Source organism: Athene cunicularia, assembly GCF_003259725.1.
Source record: "Athene cunicularia isolate RWA chromosome 5 unlocalized genomic scaffold, athCun1 chr5_part1, whole genome shotgun sequence".
In the NCBI taxonomy this organism is placed as follows: Eukaryota; Metazoa; Chordata; class Aves; order Strigiformes; family Strigidae; genus Athene; species Athene cunicularia.
Window position 1 is genome coordinate 9,645,578 of NW_020799101.1, and position 17,200 is coordinate 9,662,777.

Here is a 17,200-nt window from a genome sequence, read left to right on the forward strand (position 1 = left end):
AGGTGAAGGAGGGGAGAGAGTGAGGGAAGCAGCAGGGAGGTCTCTGCCATCCCCACGGAGGACACACGGGCTGCCAAGCCCCTGGCAGCCGTCGGTTTCCTTGCCGTCCCCCGGGACTCACAAGGCATTTGGAGACAGTGGTGCAGGATAGACATAAAGTGCGGGTATGCCTCGGTGTGTGTCAGCCTCTTCCTCGTCAGCTCGAACATCTGAGTCGCACTTTTGGTGTCGATGTGGACCTGTGGACAGGAGTGATGCAAGGTCAGGCCATCAGACTGCTGACAGCACCACCTGTTTCCTGAGACTCAGCTCCAAACCCCACAAGCCACCATCCCATGTCCCAAGCCACGTAGACGCTTTTAAAAGGAACCGTGACATCAAGTGCCAGTATCTGTCATACTCACCAGCTCAAATCTTTTGGCAAATTCCAGTTCATCTTCATTTCTAAGCATTTCAAAAAAATCTAAGTGCCTGAGGAAAGAAAGGGGGAAAAAAAAGACTGTTAAAAGCAGAGACAAATGTGACAATTAATAAATTGCAGGCAGCCAGTCTGGCAGTGGCTCAGAGACAAGTAGGATTTGAAACATCAACCGGATCTTCAGTCTCGAGCTCCCAGTCATTACAGTCTGTCCAAGGAGACTTTGGGGACGAGGAGGGGAGGAGGAGGGCTGAGAGCATCCCCCAGGCCCCTAATGGCACATCCTTTCCAGCTCAACCCTATGTTAGAGCACAGCAAAACCACACTGGGGTTTTCCCCTCCTTCACTGGTGACAGCAAAGTATTTCCTCAAGAGGGGCGAGTCTAGACCCACATGCCTTCCCCAGATGCCAAGTCCAGGAACCAGAAAGCAAGGGTGCAAGGCAAGGGCAAAAATAACCAGCAGGCTGGAGGTCACTACTCACCGGTCAAGGGTTGAATTTTCATGTTCTCTTAGTTTATCAATGACTGGCTGGATCCCGAGCATGAGGAATTCGTATCTCAGATGGAGTCTGAAATCCAGGCTTTCCTGCAAAGGACAGTTGTGGGGTCAACATAGAAAGGTGCACATCCTCAGAAAGCTCACTGAAATCAAACCATCCAAACCCACCAAAACACCTCCCTCTCCAAGAGCCCTGGTGCTCACCACGCCTGCCCCCTGGCTCAGGACTGCATTGATGAAGGACATGATGGCTGTCTTGAGGCTCACTTCATCTCGATACCGCCCCGTGCTCTTGTCCAAGTCATTGATCAGCGTCTGCCAGACACACAGTGTCAGTTAAATGCCCAGTGACAGCCCCAATGCTGCACAAACAGCCAGGGGACACATACAGGAACAAGTCCTTGTGATGATCCTATAGCCCCTGTAGCAACCTCCTGGTGATGGATCATCAGCTGCTGCCCTGCTGTAATGCCGATCACCCCAGCACCCATTTTGGCTAACATCAGGCCATCCAGATGTGCTGCATTGCCTTGCAGAGCTGTGATCCCAGCGACCCTGCACAAACAAGATTTTTTTTCTTTTTCGTGGGTGCTGCCTTAAATAAGGGGTTCCTTACACAGCTGCAGACCTCATCAGACATGGTTCCAGGGTAATTCCCAGAGTATCTGAGTTGCAAATGGCCATAATAAATCATTTAGATAATAAAGCATTTAGGTATCCATGAGGAGGAAGAGACAAGAATGCCCAATTTTGGGAGTTGAGGGGTGAGTCGAGACCCACCTACCTGAAAACGAGTCCGTTCGCTGGCGTATTTCTGGTAGTGCAGCATCGCCTCCAGTACCTTTTTGTGGCCCCCGGGAACCAGGCACACAGCGCCCATGATTTCCAGCACTGCCACCTTCGTCTTAATATTCTCCGTGCTCAGACTCTGAGCGATTACATTAATACTCTCTGAATGGGCCAGGACGTGAGCCCGGCCCAGGGAGTTGTTCATTAGTGCTTTTATACATCCAATGAGCGAGGTATGTATTTGAGACTTTGCAGTCTCATAGTCCATGCTTTTGAGAAAGTTCAGAATACACGACAAGCCATCCAGGTCGATGAATCGGGTTACAAACCTGTCAGAAAGAGGTGTTTTAGATTTAAAACCAAAAGCTAAAGAACCCTTTTACCCCCAAACAGGGCTGAGTCATCTGTTTTTGTAAACCCAGAACCTTCTTACATATTTTCTCTTGGACTTTGAATAGCAGAAAGTCTGCAGGACTTCTATGGCCCAGAGACAGGGATAGGGTTGCAAAAATCAATTTAATCAGTGCCCTGTAGTGTAGGCAACCAGGCATCATCTGCACAAGGTTGTCCAGAGCTAGGATATTTGGAAGAGGACCAGCTAACCGAGCCATCAGCACAAGCCCCAGGGTAGAGGTTAGGAGTTTGTAGCCATGCTGCTGCAAAACCTTCCCACTCCCCAACCTGAGTTCTAAATTTCATTTGCTTGGGACCACTTTTGCACAGGACTGGAAGAAGATCCCAAGCTGTGGAGTCACCTTCTTGGTCAGCTGCAGACACCTCAACAGCAGCCGAGTCCATGTCCATGATGCCTGTCAGACTTTCTGCTTGCTTCTACCTCTCCTGCCTCACCATCCACATCCTTCTCTTCCCTTAGGCACGTCTCACCAATTTTAAGGGGTGTCTGATTTTTATGATGACTTATAACACTGCTAAACAGAAAGCAGACACCAAATGCATGGCAGTGCCTCAGGCAGATTCACTACAGCAGGCTATAGCACTGCATGCTGCTCAGGCATTTTAGGACCTCCCTGCCCGATGCCATCCAGGCTGGGTGTATTCTGGTTTGGCAAAAGGCACAGGCTCGGAAAGCAAATAAGCCAAGAACATCCCATCACTGGGATGATTTTAATTCGAAACAAGCCGTGCTGATGCACAGCAACAAAAGGGGTAATTGCAGGCTCAGGAAAAACTGATTCCTCTGCTTCAAAGACAGCCAAAGTCAATAGGAAATTTGATGTTCACTTCCCTGGGAGCAAAAGCAGGTCCAACAGGTAAGATTGTCTATAAAGCCTGCTGGATCCTTCTGACTTCCAGTGAAACAGACTCACAAACCACTTTCAAGGACTTTGGAAATTTTCATGGCTGGGTACCAGCCCTGCTCCCAGGGGACAGCAGGGAGACAGAACCCAAGACGTCGGGGTTCCATGGAAATTGGGTGCTCACCCCTGACCCTGGGAATTTCTGATCAAGTACCATCACCAGAACCATTGCAAAAGAGAAACAGAAGAGGGGAATGCAATTACAAGCAATAGTTGTTTCTTCCATAACCAGACCAGGTCATGAAATATTTTCCCATCAGAAAATGTTGACCTGAGGTATCTTAAAGGTTTTGCAGATGTGTGCGTGCAGACTCCAGAGAAACTGAATTTAGGAAAAACTACAGACATTCAGAAAGAGTCCCACCCTTTCTTTATCCTCCCCATCAAAACCTCCCAGAAACATTTCTTTTTTTTTTAATTTTGTAAAAGCCTGAAGATTCATGTGATTTTATTCCTTTAAACAGTGCAAGAGAAGTTGAAACAAAGGGCCTGGTTGACCAACAAAAACTGGATTTTTTTAAAAAAATTAAATCTGGAAGGAATTTCTGCATTCTGTTCCAATGAGAACAAAAGCAAATTAAAAAAAAAAAAAAAGTTTTTGCCTGAACAGATGCGAAGGTCCTGGTGGCTCTCGGTCACTAAAAGGACCAAGGAATAGGAACAAAATGATAAGAGTGAATAAAAAAAATAAGTAGCATTTCAGTGTCCTTGCCTCCTTTGTTCTGAGCAGGCCCCATTTATATTTCTATTTAACCCCCTGCCCCACCAAAGGACATGAATCAAGAGCCATGACCGCGGTGATAAAGCCATGAAATCAAAGGGAATTGCCTCATCGGTTTTGTCCGCAGTGCAGTCTTTAAGCTTTCGATTGTTTTATTCCTCTCCTCCTCGTCTTCTTTTTCCAGAGCGATCAGTGATTTTCTCTGCAAAAGCAGAAAGGCAGATGTGAGAGGGGAGGTTTCCCTGTGAAGCATGTGTCCGAGGAATGGGAACGCCCGCCACCTGCTGTGCCAAGCCATGGCAGCTGGGGACCCTAAACTGATTCTGAAAGTCTAAAAGTCCACATCCTTATGGCGGTTGCAGGACTTGGGAAAAGGGGCAGTTTGGCAAAACCCCAGCAGTCTGCAAAGAGATGGCCTGGACTGGGGACTGCAGGGTGAACGCATCAATTTAGGCTGAAGACACTGCCTGCACACACCCAGACAACTCACTAGCACATGTAAAATTAAGCTGCAAGCACAAGCCAGTGACACCCCAATCCACATGGGCTTTGGAGGAGAGTCGCTGATGGCCTTACATCTCCCTGGCCACTTGTTTTTAGTTTCAAAGCAGCAGGAAATGAACATCGGCTGGTGGTGAGGGAGCCTGCAGGAGCCCAGTGCCCCTTCCCCAAACCAGTTCTCACCCCCCAGGCCAGCCCTGGCAAAATGCTGGGCTTCAATGCCCTGAGATAATTGGGACAGCTGGATCTTGAGAGGACACACTTAGCATTGTCCTGCGTGATCATTAAGTTCCAGAGTTAACGCCCTGCAGATAGGAGTAGTGTCACCCCAAATTGCTAACCTGCAACTCATCCAGACAAGCCCATGTTGGAGGATGCTCGTGACTGTCCCCCTGCAACCCTCAGACTCAGAGCACAGAGAGGGAAAGGCTGCAATTCAGGAGAGGAGCATCACAACTCATGGGCTCTGGATGCAAATCCTGGCACGTTCCCTACAACCCATGACTCTCCAGGAAACACACTTGGTAAAAGAAAGAGGTAAGTAAGTGCACCACAGACAAGTGTCCAGCTGAATTCTGCTGAGAGATGCTGCAGGTGACATCCAGAGGATGTGAACCTTGATGTGTTTCCAGGGCAGGAGGGGGCTGTGAGGATGCAAGGGGCTAAGCCAGTACTAACCGGGGGTCCACAGAAGGAAGGTGCTAAATAGGGGTAGGGGAGAAGGGGTGATCCTTTAGCCTCCCCTGGTACCCACGCATCCCAAGAAGTACCCATGTGCCCCTGCAGAGAAGGTAGGAGGCTCAGGGGATGTCCTGCAGCCAGGAGGGGATGGGATGCTGCAGCTACACTCAGGGTCAGCCAGGTGGGTCCTGCCAACCCTGTTGCAGTGTGCTCCTGGGTTGGGGACAGTGGCTGCGTGCACAGGATGCTCTTTGCATCTCCCACACTGAATTTCACCGTCTGGCAGGAGCTGGGGGCTGGGACCCTGACCTCTGCAGTTCCACCTGGGTAGCACAGCTGTCTGTAGCCCCTCGCATGCAGGCTTGCTCACCTCAACTCATGTAGCTAGGGCCACAGCTAAAGCAACATTCCAGCTGCCTCCTGCACCACTTGACGGTGCTGGGCCCTCGGAGGCATCAGGGTGAGCCCCGCCAGCACCAGCTGAGGCTAAGCCAAAGGAGAGAGAAAGGGTCCCAGCAGATATAAAGAGCTGTGCTGACCCCTGCATTTAACCTAGATCCTCTTTGGCAGTGTGTTAGGGAGATCACAGCCACCTTCCAGGCATCTGGCAGGCTTTGCTCACTAGCTCTGCTCAGGCTCAGGGTTTTTCCCAGATGGTAGCCCGTGGCCAGCCCTGGGTGTCCGTGCCTTCCCGGAGGGGAGCAGCACGCTCCCTCCTGACTTACAGGCCCCTGCTTGCCCCTCTGTCCCTGTTCCCCCACCCAGCCCCACCTTCCCTGTCACCTGACCCCATGACAGTAGAGTAAACATTGGGGGAAAAAAAAGAAAAATACTTTTATTTCTCATTTTCCATGCTGCTCCCATCCCTAGTGCAGTAGCCAAGACCTTGGCACCTTCAGCCTTCAAAAGCAGGAGTGAGGATAGAGGGGCTCTGAACTGTGCAGCCTTGCAGGAAATAAACTGTACTTCCTGCAGAAAACATCACTATTTCTGTCTCGCCTGGCACGATGCTGAGAAGAAAGCATTTCATAAAATTACATCTAAACACGTCCCTTGTGAGACAGACAACCCACAGAGTCCTGCCTCACCACGGCTGCCCAGCACAGAAGGGTGTCTCGGGAGCAAGGCATCCATGAAAAAGCACAGGAGCTATCAGCTTCAAAGCAACCGCAGCAGCTTGGTGACCCAGTAGCATTGCACAATCAAATGGGGACTTTAAAGCCCAGTCTGGTGGATTTATACAGAAATCTGCTATTTGCCATCCACCTCCCAGCCTCCCAGGCCAGGGCAGGATGAAATGCCCTTCCCACCATAGAAACTGCCTTCGTTTTCCAGCTGTGTCTCTTGCCTAATGGAGGATATCCTTAAATCCTTTTATCAGGGGTTTCTGAAACGCTGGGACAAATTTCAAGCTAATGCAACTCCAAATTATTGAGAGGTCCACAGAATCAGTAGGATGAAAACAGCCAGGTCACAACTTTATGGCTACAACACTCATCCCCCCGCCTCAGGCACAACGCTGGCCATGCTGCAGACTGTCACTGTTACGCTGCTGCCCCATACAGGGTTTGCAGGCACCAAAGTGTTGGGGACATACTTACAGCAGCCATTGAATTCAGCTGATCGATATAAAATTCTGGCCAGCTGGTGGCTCCTTTATTTTCTTCCTGGTCCCAGAGAGGCAAAAAAAAGTGAAACAAAGACAGCAGATTAGTAGAAATAGCATTAACATCCCCTGCCCTTCATGACCTCTGAAGTGCCCTTAAGCTCTTGCATTACTTTATATCAATATAAACGCGACTTTCTACATTCTGAGCTCACCATCAAGAGCTCCAGCTATGGGAACATTACCCGATTTAATGAACTAGCATATTTTATATACAATCTATGTTATACCATCTTCCTGTGACCAAACTTTGCCTCACTGATACTGCATCAATCTTGTGGTTATCAGCTTTGGAGAAACCACACTGAAATTTTATATCCAGATTCCTCTTGTACCAACAATACAGTGAGTGCCCTTGAAGGTTTGGCTGCACAGCCCCAATGAATGTGCTTTGGGGGAAAAAAAAAGTGTCTCTTACAAGTAATGAAGTGAATAAACATGACATGAACTAGGCTCCTCTCTTGCACAGAGCCATGACTTATCAATCAATGTCCTAAGAGTGGCTCCAGACACAACAGACAACTCTGGGGGCTTCACTAATTGTTAGGAGGGAAATGCATCTGGCAAAGTCCCCTGTTAAAGGATGTCACCCCTGGGCCCATGATCTATGACACTGAAAGGTGCACAGCCTCATTTCAGCATCCTGGTCTACAATGCCCTGCATCTGGTGGGACTCACAAGGGGTTTTCAGGTTCTACCATACTCCTGTAGGATGTGACTGAAGGACCTCTGAGGCCAGCTCAGATAAATTACACTGCATGTCCCCAAGTACTGCTTGGAGCAAGAAGTCCGATTTTGAGGGAGTACTTCAAGATCAACCCTTTTGCCCCCTTTATTTTCCTAAAAACTAACACCAAAAGAAGAAAAAGGGTTCACAGCAGAAATGCCATGCAGGTCTAGGCTGTAGAGTCAACCAACACTACACAAATCCCAGGCATCTCCCCTCACTAACCATCTTCAGTTCATAGCCCAACTTGCTCCACGGCTTTTCCCCCTCCCTAACTTTGAGATGTTTGCAAAGGTCATCCTACATTGCAATTGCCTGAGACGGTGGGAGCTGGACGACCTACTCCTCTGCTCTCACGTCTGTGCGTGCAGTCAATTACCGATCCTCCAGCTGATTTCAGCAAGCCCAAGCAGAGTCCCAAATATTTACTGCTGTTCAAGAGGCATACATGGGAAATGTTCATGCATCCAAACTTCCCAAGATGCAGCTTGCCAAGATGAGAAAACAAGGAGTCAGAGATAGGTAATGTGGATGGGACCCAGCTCCCCCTCCAGCACTGCAGCCCATCCCTGCAGGCCTGACCCTTCACTGTGCCTGGCTCCAGGATGGGGACAAAAGAAGTTTAGGAGCAACAAGGGACCTGGCAGACCCTTGGGCATCTCCTGTGACATGCGGAGGGCTAAGAGAAGTTGCTCGTCCACCCTCATGGCCACCTCCAGCCCTCTCCAAGTGGTGTGATCCAGCCTGGCAGTAATCAGATCACCCTTGGGCAGGCTGCTACTGACAGATGCATATCTACAAGCCTCACTTTTTAAGAATCTGCTATAGATCTGGTAAAGTTTAAAGCAAATAAAGTAACTTTCCTGAGTCAGAAGACTGAATTCAGTCCTCCCTTCCCTCTGCTTTAATAATTTGGGTTGTTCTTCCCTTCTTCTGCCAAGAACCGAGGTTTTGAATAAAACACTTGATTCACCTGCCCTCCACATTTGATTTTTTTTCACCCAAGTGGGAATCAGCAAAGAGCAAGAAGTTTTTTTGCAATGTAGAAAAACAACAACAAAAAAACCCTGTCCTACCCATGCTACTGCCAAACCTAATAAACCTGAAGGAGGTCTCACTGCCTGCCTCTGTGTGGATGAAGGACCATTCATAGTCATGCTCTGACAATTAGTTTTTGCCACCAAGAAATAAAAACATCTCCATCCTGTCCAAATAGTGCTTAAGAAAAGGGAAATTTTCATCTGCTGGCTGAGCATGCAACATGCAGCCTCATGGAGAGAGATAAGGATGTCTTTGGTCTTCTTGCAGCCAGGAAAAATGGGATGCACTGGCTTCTCTCTGCTTTCTGCTCTCCTGAACACTCACCTCCAGCAAAGGCGAGAGGACGGAGGGGCAGAGACCTCTTGCCATCTGCTGGCAAACAGACTTGGCGAAGTAATCCTCCCTGGGAATGTCTGACTGCCCATCCTGACTCATTTCTGGCGACGTCTGGGACCACACACAAGGGCTGTCACCTGCTAGCATAGTCTGGCTACCTGAAGCCATGGACTGGGGGAGCTTGCCACTGTGGTGGGGAAACCCAATGTCTTCCCAAGGGGCTGGGAAGAGGACACCTTCTTTGGGCTGTTTGGTCAGTCAGAGCTTCCCACCACTGGATTGTGCGGAGAAATACCTGCCATGCCTGCAGGAATCCTGGCAGCTGGCGTGTCTGCTCTCACACAGCCTGCTGAAAGACATCCAGATTGTCAGAAAGACGATCAGGAGGGTGCCAGGAGGCTTGAGAAACAGGGGTGTAATTTGTATTTACAAGTAAAATGGAAAGGCACAAAATATACCATCACCCCCTGTAGAGCTGAAGGAAGGTCTTCTGATTCATCTGAGGGCTGGGCAAAGTAAACTGTCGTATTTTGCGAAGTATTTGTCATACGAGGGAAACACACATCATTTCTGCAACCTCTGGGTTAGAGCTATCTGTTTAACCCAGGTGGGACACCAGTCTGTGGGAGCAAGGTGGGGGCAGGATATGAGGGAACTGGCCAGGGCCAACCACCACGGGAATGTTGGGATGTGAGGTCAGGCTGCACCCGATGGCAGGTTCAATCTGCAGAGCATTGTTTGCATTATTTTCCTGCAATCAAAGGGCAATTTCTTGGTGCCAGCCCTATTCAGTGTTGCCCACCCGTCCTGCTGGATGATCCCATTGTTCCTCAGAGGTGCCAAGCAGCTGGGGTGAGGCCCATGCCACCTTCCTGTTTGGTGACAATCCCGTCTAACACAGGCAGCCAGGTCTTTCTGGTTTCTCAACTCACATCTTACGCCTTCCTAAAGACACTCCCATCTGCTCCTGTGTGCAAAAGCACACCCCTCCTTGGGACACAGCATATTGTCTCTATGCACCAGAATCAGGAGAGAGCATGTACATGTAGCAGAGGCACTGAAGAAGAAGGCTGGGATGCTGGGGAGCCATGAGCCCCGTGCATGTCTGCCAACCTACCCCTCTGAGCCATCCTACATTCTGCCATGTGAAGGCTCTGCACAAACCCTGCAAAGCCTGTGGGCAAAGATTGTGATTTTCTCAAGTTTTCCTGCCCCAATTTAGAGGTCAGCATGAAAACAGTGCCCCAGGGGATAGCAGAGTCATGGCACCCACATTAGCCTTGAATATGGTCAAAAAAGGGACCTGCTCCTGTTGCCGCCTGGAGACATCACTGGAGGACCCCCCCATCACCCAGAGATACCATCAGCGCCTCTTAAGAGAAGCATCCCTCTCCCACCAGTGCTCCCAGCAGTGACACCAACTGGGAAAGGCAGCAAAATCCCCACCGTAGCACAGCACCAAGAGTTGTTCAGATTAACCCAGCCAGGATATTTGGGCAGGGAGCAAATTCCGTGCTGAGGAACGGGGTGGGAAGGCAGCGGGGCCAGCTCGTCCCGTATTCCAGGACCTTCCCTCGTGGTATGAACACCTGCAAGGCAGGCAGGGATCCGGACCTGCTGCTCGTTTAGGGCTGAAAAGAAGCGGTGGAGCAAAAAAATAAAGGTCTCCAGAGGGGGCGGAGGGGAGGCTGAACAACAAAATTGGCTAAACTGCTCATTTATAATTAACGTGCTGCATTATAAATATTTCCCTTTGCTCTGCTCCCTCGGGCTCTTGCATTTCCTCCCTGAAACCCCCAATTTAGAGAGCACTCTCAATTAAGTGCAGCAGAACCTCATTAATTCAGATGAGCAGCCGGGCAGGCTCGTTGGAAAGCAGCTTCCCAGGCGAAGGGAGACTGCACAATAAAGCAGGCAAAGATCAGGGCACGGCTTCCCCCGGCATTGCTCAGTGGTAATTACTGTGGCTAATGGTCTACAGCACACTGATAAGTGTCCTTTAGTGCGTTCCGTGGTGGTAAAGAAATCTCCCTACAAAGCAATGAGCCCGGAGGGAAGTGACTCACAAAGCTTTGCTCAGAGGCAGGAGGAGGGAGGAACCTCTCCAGGGCACCACGGGTTGAAAGGGTGAATTTGTAAAATGGTTTCTCAGCAGCCAGGGTGGGTTTGGGGTATGTGAGTTTTGCAGCCTGCCTTTGACAAGGGGTGCCCAGATGTGGAGCAGAGTACCACCACCGTCAGCTCTCCAGGATGCTCCACTGCATTCTGTCCAGCTGGCACCAGGGACACAAACATCTCCCAATTTCTTCTTCTCTGGGCTGTTTAGGTCTTTCCTGTGTTCACTTGCTTCTCAAGAAGCACAGAAGTGAGGGCTGATGGAACCCTGCTGATAGCCCAGCAGGCTAATGGCTGTAATTGCACAGTGCAGGGACAGGTATCCCTTCTCATTTGTAACGTCTGCATCAAACAACCCTCGCTGTCCTCTAGGAAATGGCCCACTGGACACACATGCTCTGCTGTAAAAATTAGGAAATGCCAAAGCCGTGCAGCCAAGGGCAATCATTGCCCTGCCCCCATCCTTCGTTTTCTACCCACTCCCCCTGACACCCACATCTTCCTTCCAAGCAAAATACAAATCACATCAGCTACGACTCTGCATCACAGCACCCCCTCCTTGCCTCTGCTGCCCTTCACCCCGGGCTTCATGCACTGGGCTGATAGATGCTGCTGCTTGGCTGTTTCACACCTCGGTGGCAGTGGCAGGGGGCTGTCGTGGTGTGAACCTGATGAACAAATACCATCCCCTCTGTCGGCACCAGATGCCACAGGGAAAGCAGCACCCAGTCAAGACACCTCATTAGTGGGAGCTTTTCCAAGTGAAGGTCACTGAACTGCCAGCTCCAGCCATCCCTCTGCTCTTCCTGGGGAGATTTCAAGCTCCCCAGCCCTGCCATGTGTTGGTGACAAGGCTGACACATTCATAGCCCATGTGTCTGTGGATGCTCCCACAGCCAGAAGTGCCCTTGCTCTTCGCAGTGACGCTCCTCAGGACACTGGGCAGCAGCACAGAGGAGCTGGTGGCTCAGCCAGCAGTGGCATGAAAGCAGTTTACAGGCTGGTCTTGGCCCCATTTGGGCACCATTATTTACACACGGAAGGTGCATCTCCATGAGCTCCTGCTGCTCTGACCTGCAGGAATGCAGCTGCCAGGAGCAATGCACTCTCCTGCTTGAAGAGTGTCCCCATGGGGGTGGGGCGAAAGACACCTGTGAAGATCCTCAGTGCTTTATTATGGCTGCTTTGCTTTCAAATCAAGCTTCTGGTGACACCTTTTAGATGCCCAGCCTACAGGCAACATCTCTGTCTGATCCAAGAACCTCCTGCCCACAGTCACAGTCCATGGTGGTGGTGTTGGATAACTGCGCCCCAGAGGGCAGCTGGCCAGGTTCTCCAGCTGCTTGATGTTCAACACACCAGGTTAGGTCCTTCAAGGTGAAACCAAGTCAAAAGGAAAGGGCTGGCTCACAGCAGCCAGCTCCAAGGGGTTAAAAAAAGACAAAACAAAGGGTTAAAAAACCCAGTCCTCTTCACTTGGCACCTGCTTCAAAACCAGAAGAAACCCCCTTCAGTTTTACGCATCCTCTTGATTGCATTTTTATTTTGCACAGCATTCCCCACCCCTCCTTGCTGCTCCACAACTGTTGAGCAAGGGAAAGCTGGAGGCAGCTGGCAGCCCACCACCTTGCGGACACCCCCCTCCTCCCCCTTCCTGCCAGGGATGATCCACCTGGATGCTGTCTGCAAGGTCAAAAAAGAAGCAGACGGTGGTGCGGATGGGTTTTAAAACCGACAGGTCTGCAGTCTGCATGGGAAGTTTAAATCCAGTCCAGCTCTGCCAACAGGCATGTGCCAGCAGAGGTTTTGGCCCACCATAGACCTCTGGGTCCTCCTTGTGCCTCCAGCCGCTCAGCTCCCCCAGGTATCCCTGCAACAAAACCCAAATGATGCAACTAAAGCTGCTTCCCCACGGAGTGATGATTTGAAGGGCTGTAACTTCATCAGATTCTCCCCAAGTTGAGATCTTGGGGTTCGAGCCATCTCATCCCAGACCACTCTGGTTTTCCACATGCTAAGACTTCCTTTCTCCTCTCCCCTACAAATACACACATGCCCTCGTACAGTTTTCCCAGGGTTTAAAAATTATGCTCCCCATAAGCAAATATAGCATGACCAGATGCCTTTCGTAGTCAGCTGGTTCATTGTTTGAAAAGCTTCGCTTTAAAATCCAAAAAGATTGCTAACAGATGCATTTTTTGGCTGGAGAGGGAGAAAAACCTCACTTAAACAAAAGTGTGTTGTGATTGGAACTAAAAAGAGAATTACCTTTAAAGATAAAAACTATAAACATTTCCTATTGAAAAATACCCCCAGCCATGCAAACACACTGTTTCTCTCGGTCAGCTCGAGAAAACGACACCCAAGATGATATTTCAACCTGTTGCTGCAATAATGGCAAGTATATCTGGATACTTGGGGGCCATAAAATGTTTCTCATCCATCCCAGGTGACCCAGGAGCATGGCAAAAGGCTGAGCTATTTTTTCCTCCTCCCCTTGCATGCCATCTTTGTCAGCTTTTGCTCTTAGTTCTGCTACTGCAGCTTTTTGCTTGTTTTTTTTAAAAAATAATTGATTTTTTAAAATGAAAGCAATAGATGGAAACACAAGCCCCGTGAATGAGCCACAGGACTCAGTTACAAGTGGAAGAGTGAGCTGGAAAGCGAAGCTCTCTGGAGGGAACGGGTGGAAGGCGCAGTTAGAGAGGAAAAAGGCTGTCTGGCTGGGAAAAATAGTATTACTGGAGAGACATCACTCATTTCCCTATTTATCACATTTTCTTCCCATTCTCCCCTGTAAATGCATCATCATTGCCTTCTAATGAGAATGAATCCAGGCTTCATATCTGATGTCTGAAGAAATTTTAGATGTAAGTTTTGCTTGCAGGGGACAGCGTAACGCTGCTGAGAGCTACACACCCACCCAGCGTTAAGTGATGCCAGTGGGTTTTCAACACAAGCTTAACGAGTGCAGCATCACTTGGCACCTCTGTAGGTTAGTTTTCCCCTACCCTGGCTTTACAAATGCTCAGAGAGCTCAGCTGAATCAAAAGGGAGAGGGGCAGCATCAGACCCTGCATTTGCCTGAGCTGATTTTTGCTATCAATCCTTTCCACTTGGTTATTTATGCTGAGCTTCTGCCCGAACTCCCCTTATCCACTCATATTTTGAGACTCATAAAAATTCCCCAGCAAGCTGCTTTAATAGCTTGACGTTATGTACATTGGCTGGCAGGAACCAACCTCCTGTAATTAAGAGGTGCTGCAGAATAAGTGAAAAGTGTTAATAATTAACTCCCGTTGGAGCACGGCCTCCTGAGAAAGGCCATCCTGAACCACCCTCTTTCACTGAAGCAAACCCGCAGCCAAAGAAACGGTAAAACTGGAAACCCTCCTGCTTCCTCCCTGCGCTTCCGAGCAATATCCTCTCCTGGAGAGCGGGGACAGCGGGGAGTGAAATATTTCGGGATGAGGTATGAAACAAGTCATCATCCAGAAATACCACTTCTAAAAGCAGATTTCATCCTGCTGTTAATGCATCTCTACCTTCACATTTTCCTGCTTTATTACAGCCATAGAGGGGGATGATGACTTCAAAGATCTCTCCAATAATCCTGACCCAAGCGCTGCACGGCTGCTGGATTTAATGCAGACCTCAGTTCCCGTTTGGGTCACTGCCAACCGACTCACCAGCCCCCATCACGAGATGCTTTTTCTTTTTCTAACTCTGTTTCTCCCACAGCCCCCAGAGCATCACAGGGTGATGTAGGTGAGCTGGGACCATGAGGAGTTCATCTAGTGCATCCCCCTATACACAGGGTCAGGGCTGGGATCAGACCCAGTGTCTCCACAGACGGACAATGAAGGACAAAAAAACCTTTGCCCTGCCAAGCCGGGCTGGGATAAAAACAGCTGTTTGCAGGGCAGAGAAACCAGGATACAGGGCTGCAGGCCAGAGAGAAATATTCCAGGGGAGGAAATACGCCTGGGGAATAGCTGGTTTTCCCTTATTTCCTCTCAATGAGCAATACCAAGGCCAGGTGCTGCCAGGTCCCTTTCCAGAACAACCCAGCACAACAAAACGTCTCGTTTTGGCCACCTTTTTTACCAAATCATGGGAATATATAAAACATGCAGCAATCCGGAGAGATACACTCTGGAGAGCCGTGTATGGTTGATGACACCACTGGCAAAGCAGAAGTGCCAGACATAGCACACGGCAGCAGGGAATGCACTGAAAGGACATTCAGATGCTTTCTGTGCTGCACACACCTTTGCTGTTGATGGAGGCAGGGGAGGGCCCTGGCTGCACAGGCTACAGTCACAGCATGAGATATTTTGGAGCCCAGCAAAACTGATTTTTGAGGAAAATCCCCAGGAGAAGGCTGGGCAGTGTTTCTGTCCTGACTTGTGCTGCTCATTCAAGGTGGAACTTGTTGCAACTGGTTTCTGTGATTGGGGGGGGGGAGCATGAAAATGGGGAAAATGCTAAAAATTAGGAATGCCCCAAACTGAGGCTTTTGGACTCAAAGTCGCCAGAACTTGTGAAAGGCCCCACTGTCTTTACAGATGGTTCAGTTAAAACAGATAAAGCAGCAGTAGTATGGTATGAAAACAACAACTGGAACAACAAAGTAGTATATCAAAAAGGCTTCCCACAGGTAGTGGAGCTGCGTGCAATGGATGTTGTTTTTTCTATTTTTTCTACTCTTGTAAATATTGTAACTGATTCAGCGTATGTAGTTTCTCGATTTTGACTATGTCAGACAATCAAGTATTATTTGATGTGCTTTGGAACTCTGGAGGAGTATTCAACTACGAACAGAACCTTATTTTATCATGCACATTTGTAGCCATACTACCTTACCAAGGTTTTATATGGAAGGTAATGCCAGAGTGGATGCTCTTGTTTCTGCTATGGCTCTGAGTACTGTTCCTAACATGAAGCAACAAGCCTTATTATCACATCAATTTTTTCATCAAGGTTTTCGAGCTTTACGACAGCAATTTGGTTTGTCTCACACTGAAGCTCACTCTATTGTAGCTGCCTGCCCTGACTGTCAAGGAACTCACACTCCAGTGTATTTCAGTACTAATCCCAGAGGTATACTGGCCTTAGGGATTTGGCAAACTGATATTACTCATATAAATGAGTTTGGCCGACAGAAATATGTTCATGTTTCTACTGATATTTATTCTCATGCTTTGGTAGCAACAGCACATAATGGAGAAACAGGAAAAGATGTGATTTGACATTTGCAGAAGGCTTTTTATATGCTTGGGGTGCCACGCCAAATTAAAATGGACAATGGCCCAGCATATGTTTCAAAGAAAGTTCAAACATTTTTTAATTTGTGAGGTGTTACCCATGTTATAGGAATTCCCCATTCCCCAACAGGACAAGCAATTGTCAAGCGTGCACATGGCACACTGAAGCGGCAGATTCAACAACAAAAAGGGGGAATGATTGTGGAACCACCCCAGGCATGTTTAGATAAAGCAGTTTATGGTCTTAACTTTCTCCATTATGGGGATAATTCTTCTTTACCTCCTCTTTTTCAACATTTTTCTTCTTTCAAAACAGATTTTGCAAAAGGGCATCAAAGTACATGTTAAAGATTTAGTTACTGGCCAGTGGAGTGGACCGTGTGAGTTATTAACCTGGGGAAGAGGTTATGCTTGTGTCTCCACAGGTCACAGCCCCCAGTGGTTACCAGCAAGGCGTGTGCGACCATACCTGAGGTATGAGAGGCAGTTTTTGTTGGAGACTCAGGAGCTGGCTGTGGGTGCTGTGGATGCCCCTGTGCCAACAGTTTGTGGTCTCTTCAACTGATCATTTAAGCAGAATGTACAGGTAATGCTTGCTACTGCAATAGGACAAAATACACCATCTCTGTCCTTAATCACACTACAGTTGCTAACTCTTTTAAGAGAAAATGCTAACAGTAATTGCAATTCCTTAATGAAATATATAGGCTTACTAGTCACTAGTGAAAGATGTAGCTTAGACAAAATGTAGTTACTAATAAGGAAGAAATGCTATAAGAATGTGTGTATTCAACTTACTTTGTTTAGCAATATCAAGAATTAAGAACTCAAGTGTTTAACCTTATTAGAAACTCCCTTGGTTTTCCCCCTCGAGTGGTGGCCAGGCTCTGGGTGGAACCCAACAGGAGGATGAAATCAGATGTTTCCGCTCAAAGAAAATTACCAGTTATTTTGGCCTGTTGATTTAGAGGCTGGACCTGCTTGCAGCGACTTTGGATGCCTTACCTACGGATGGACACATCGCGTAGGATTTCCAACTTGCAAGGAAAGGTACTCCAAATCCTCGCTGCAACCAGGGTTCCCCAGCAACTGCAGATCATTCTGTATCAATCCATAAT

At 48.6% G+C, this 17,200-nt stretch overlaps 1 protein-coding gene across 2 annotated transcripts in view; it reads right to left on the reverse strand.

The window, feature by feature from the left end:
- Positions 1 to 17,200, reverse strand: part of DAAM1 (dishevelled associated activator of morphogenesis 1) — a 114,037-nt gene that overhangs the window by 25,955 nt on the left and 70,882 nt on the right. For both annotated transcript variants that reach the window (XM_026849261.1, XM_026849260.1), the window contains exons 5-11: positions 6,532 to 6,597; positions 3,856 to 3,950; positions 1,704 to 2,037; positions 1,124 to 1,234; positions 903 to 1,006; positions 405 to 471; positions 122 to 239 (exon numbers count right to left, since the gene is read on the reverse strand). In XM_026849261.1, the coding sequence (XP_026705062.1) occupies positions 122 to 239; positions 405 to 471; positions 903 to 1,006; positions 1,124 to 1,234; positions 1,704 to 2,037; positions 3,856 to 3,950; positions 6,532 to 6,597 (895 nt within the window). The remainder of the gene's footprint in view (positions 1 to 121; positions 240 to 404; positions 472 to 902; positions 1,007 to 1,123; positions 1,235 to 1,703; positions 2,038 to 3,855; positions 3,951 to 6,531; positions 6,598 to 17,200) is intronic.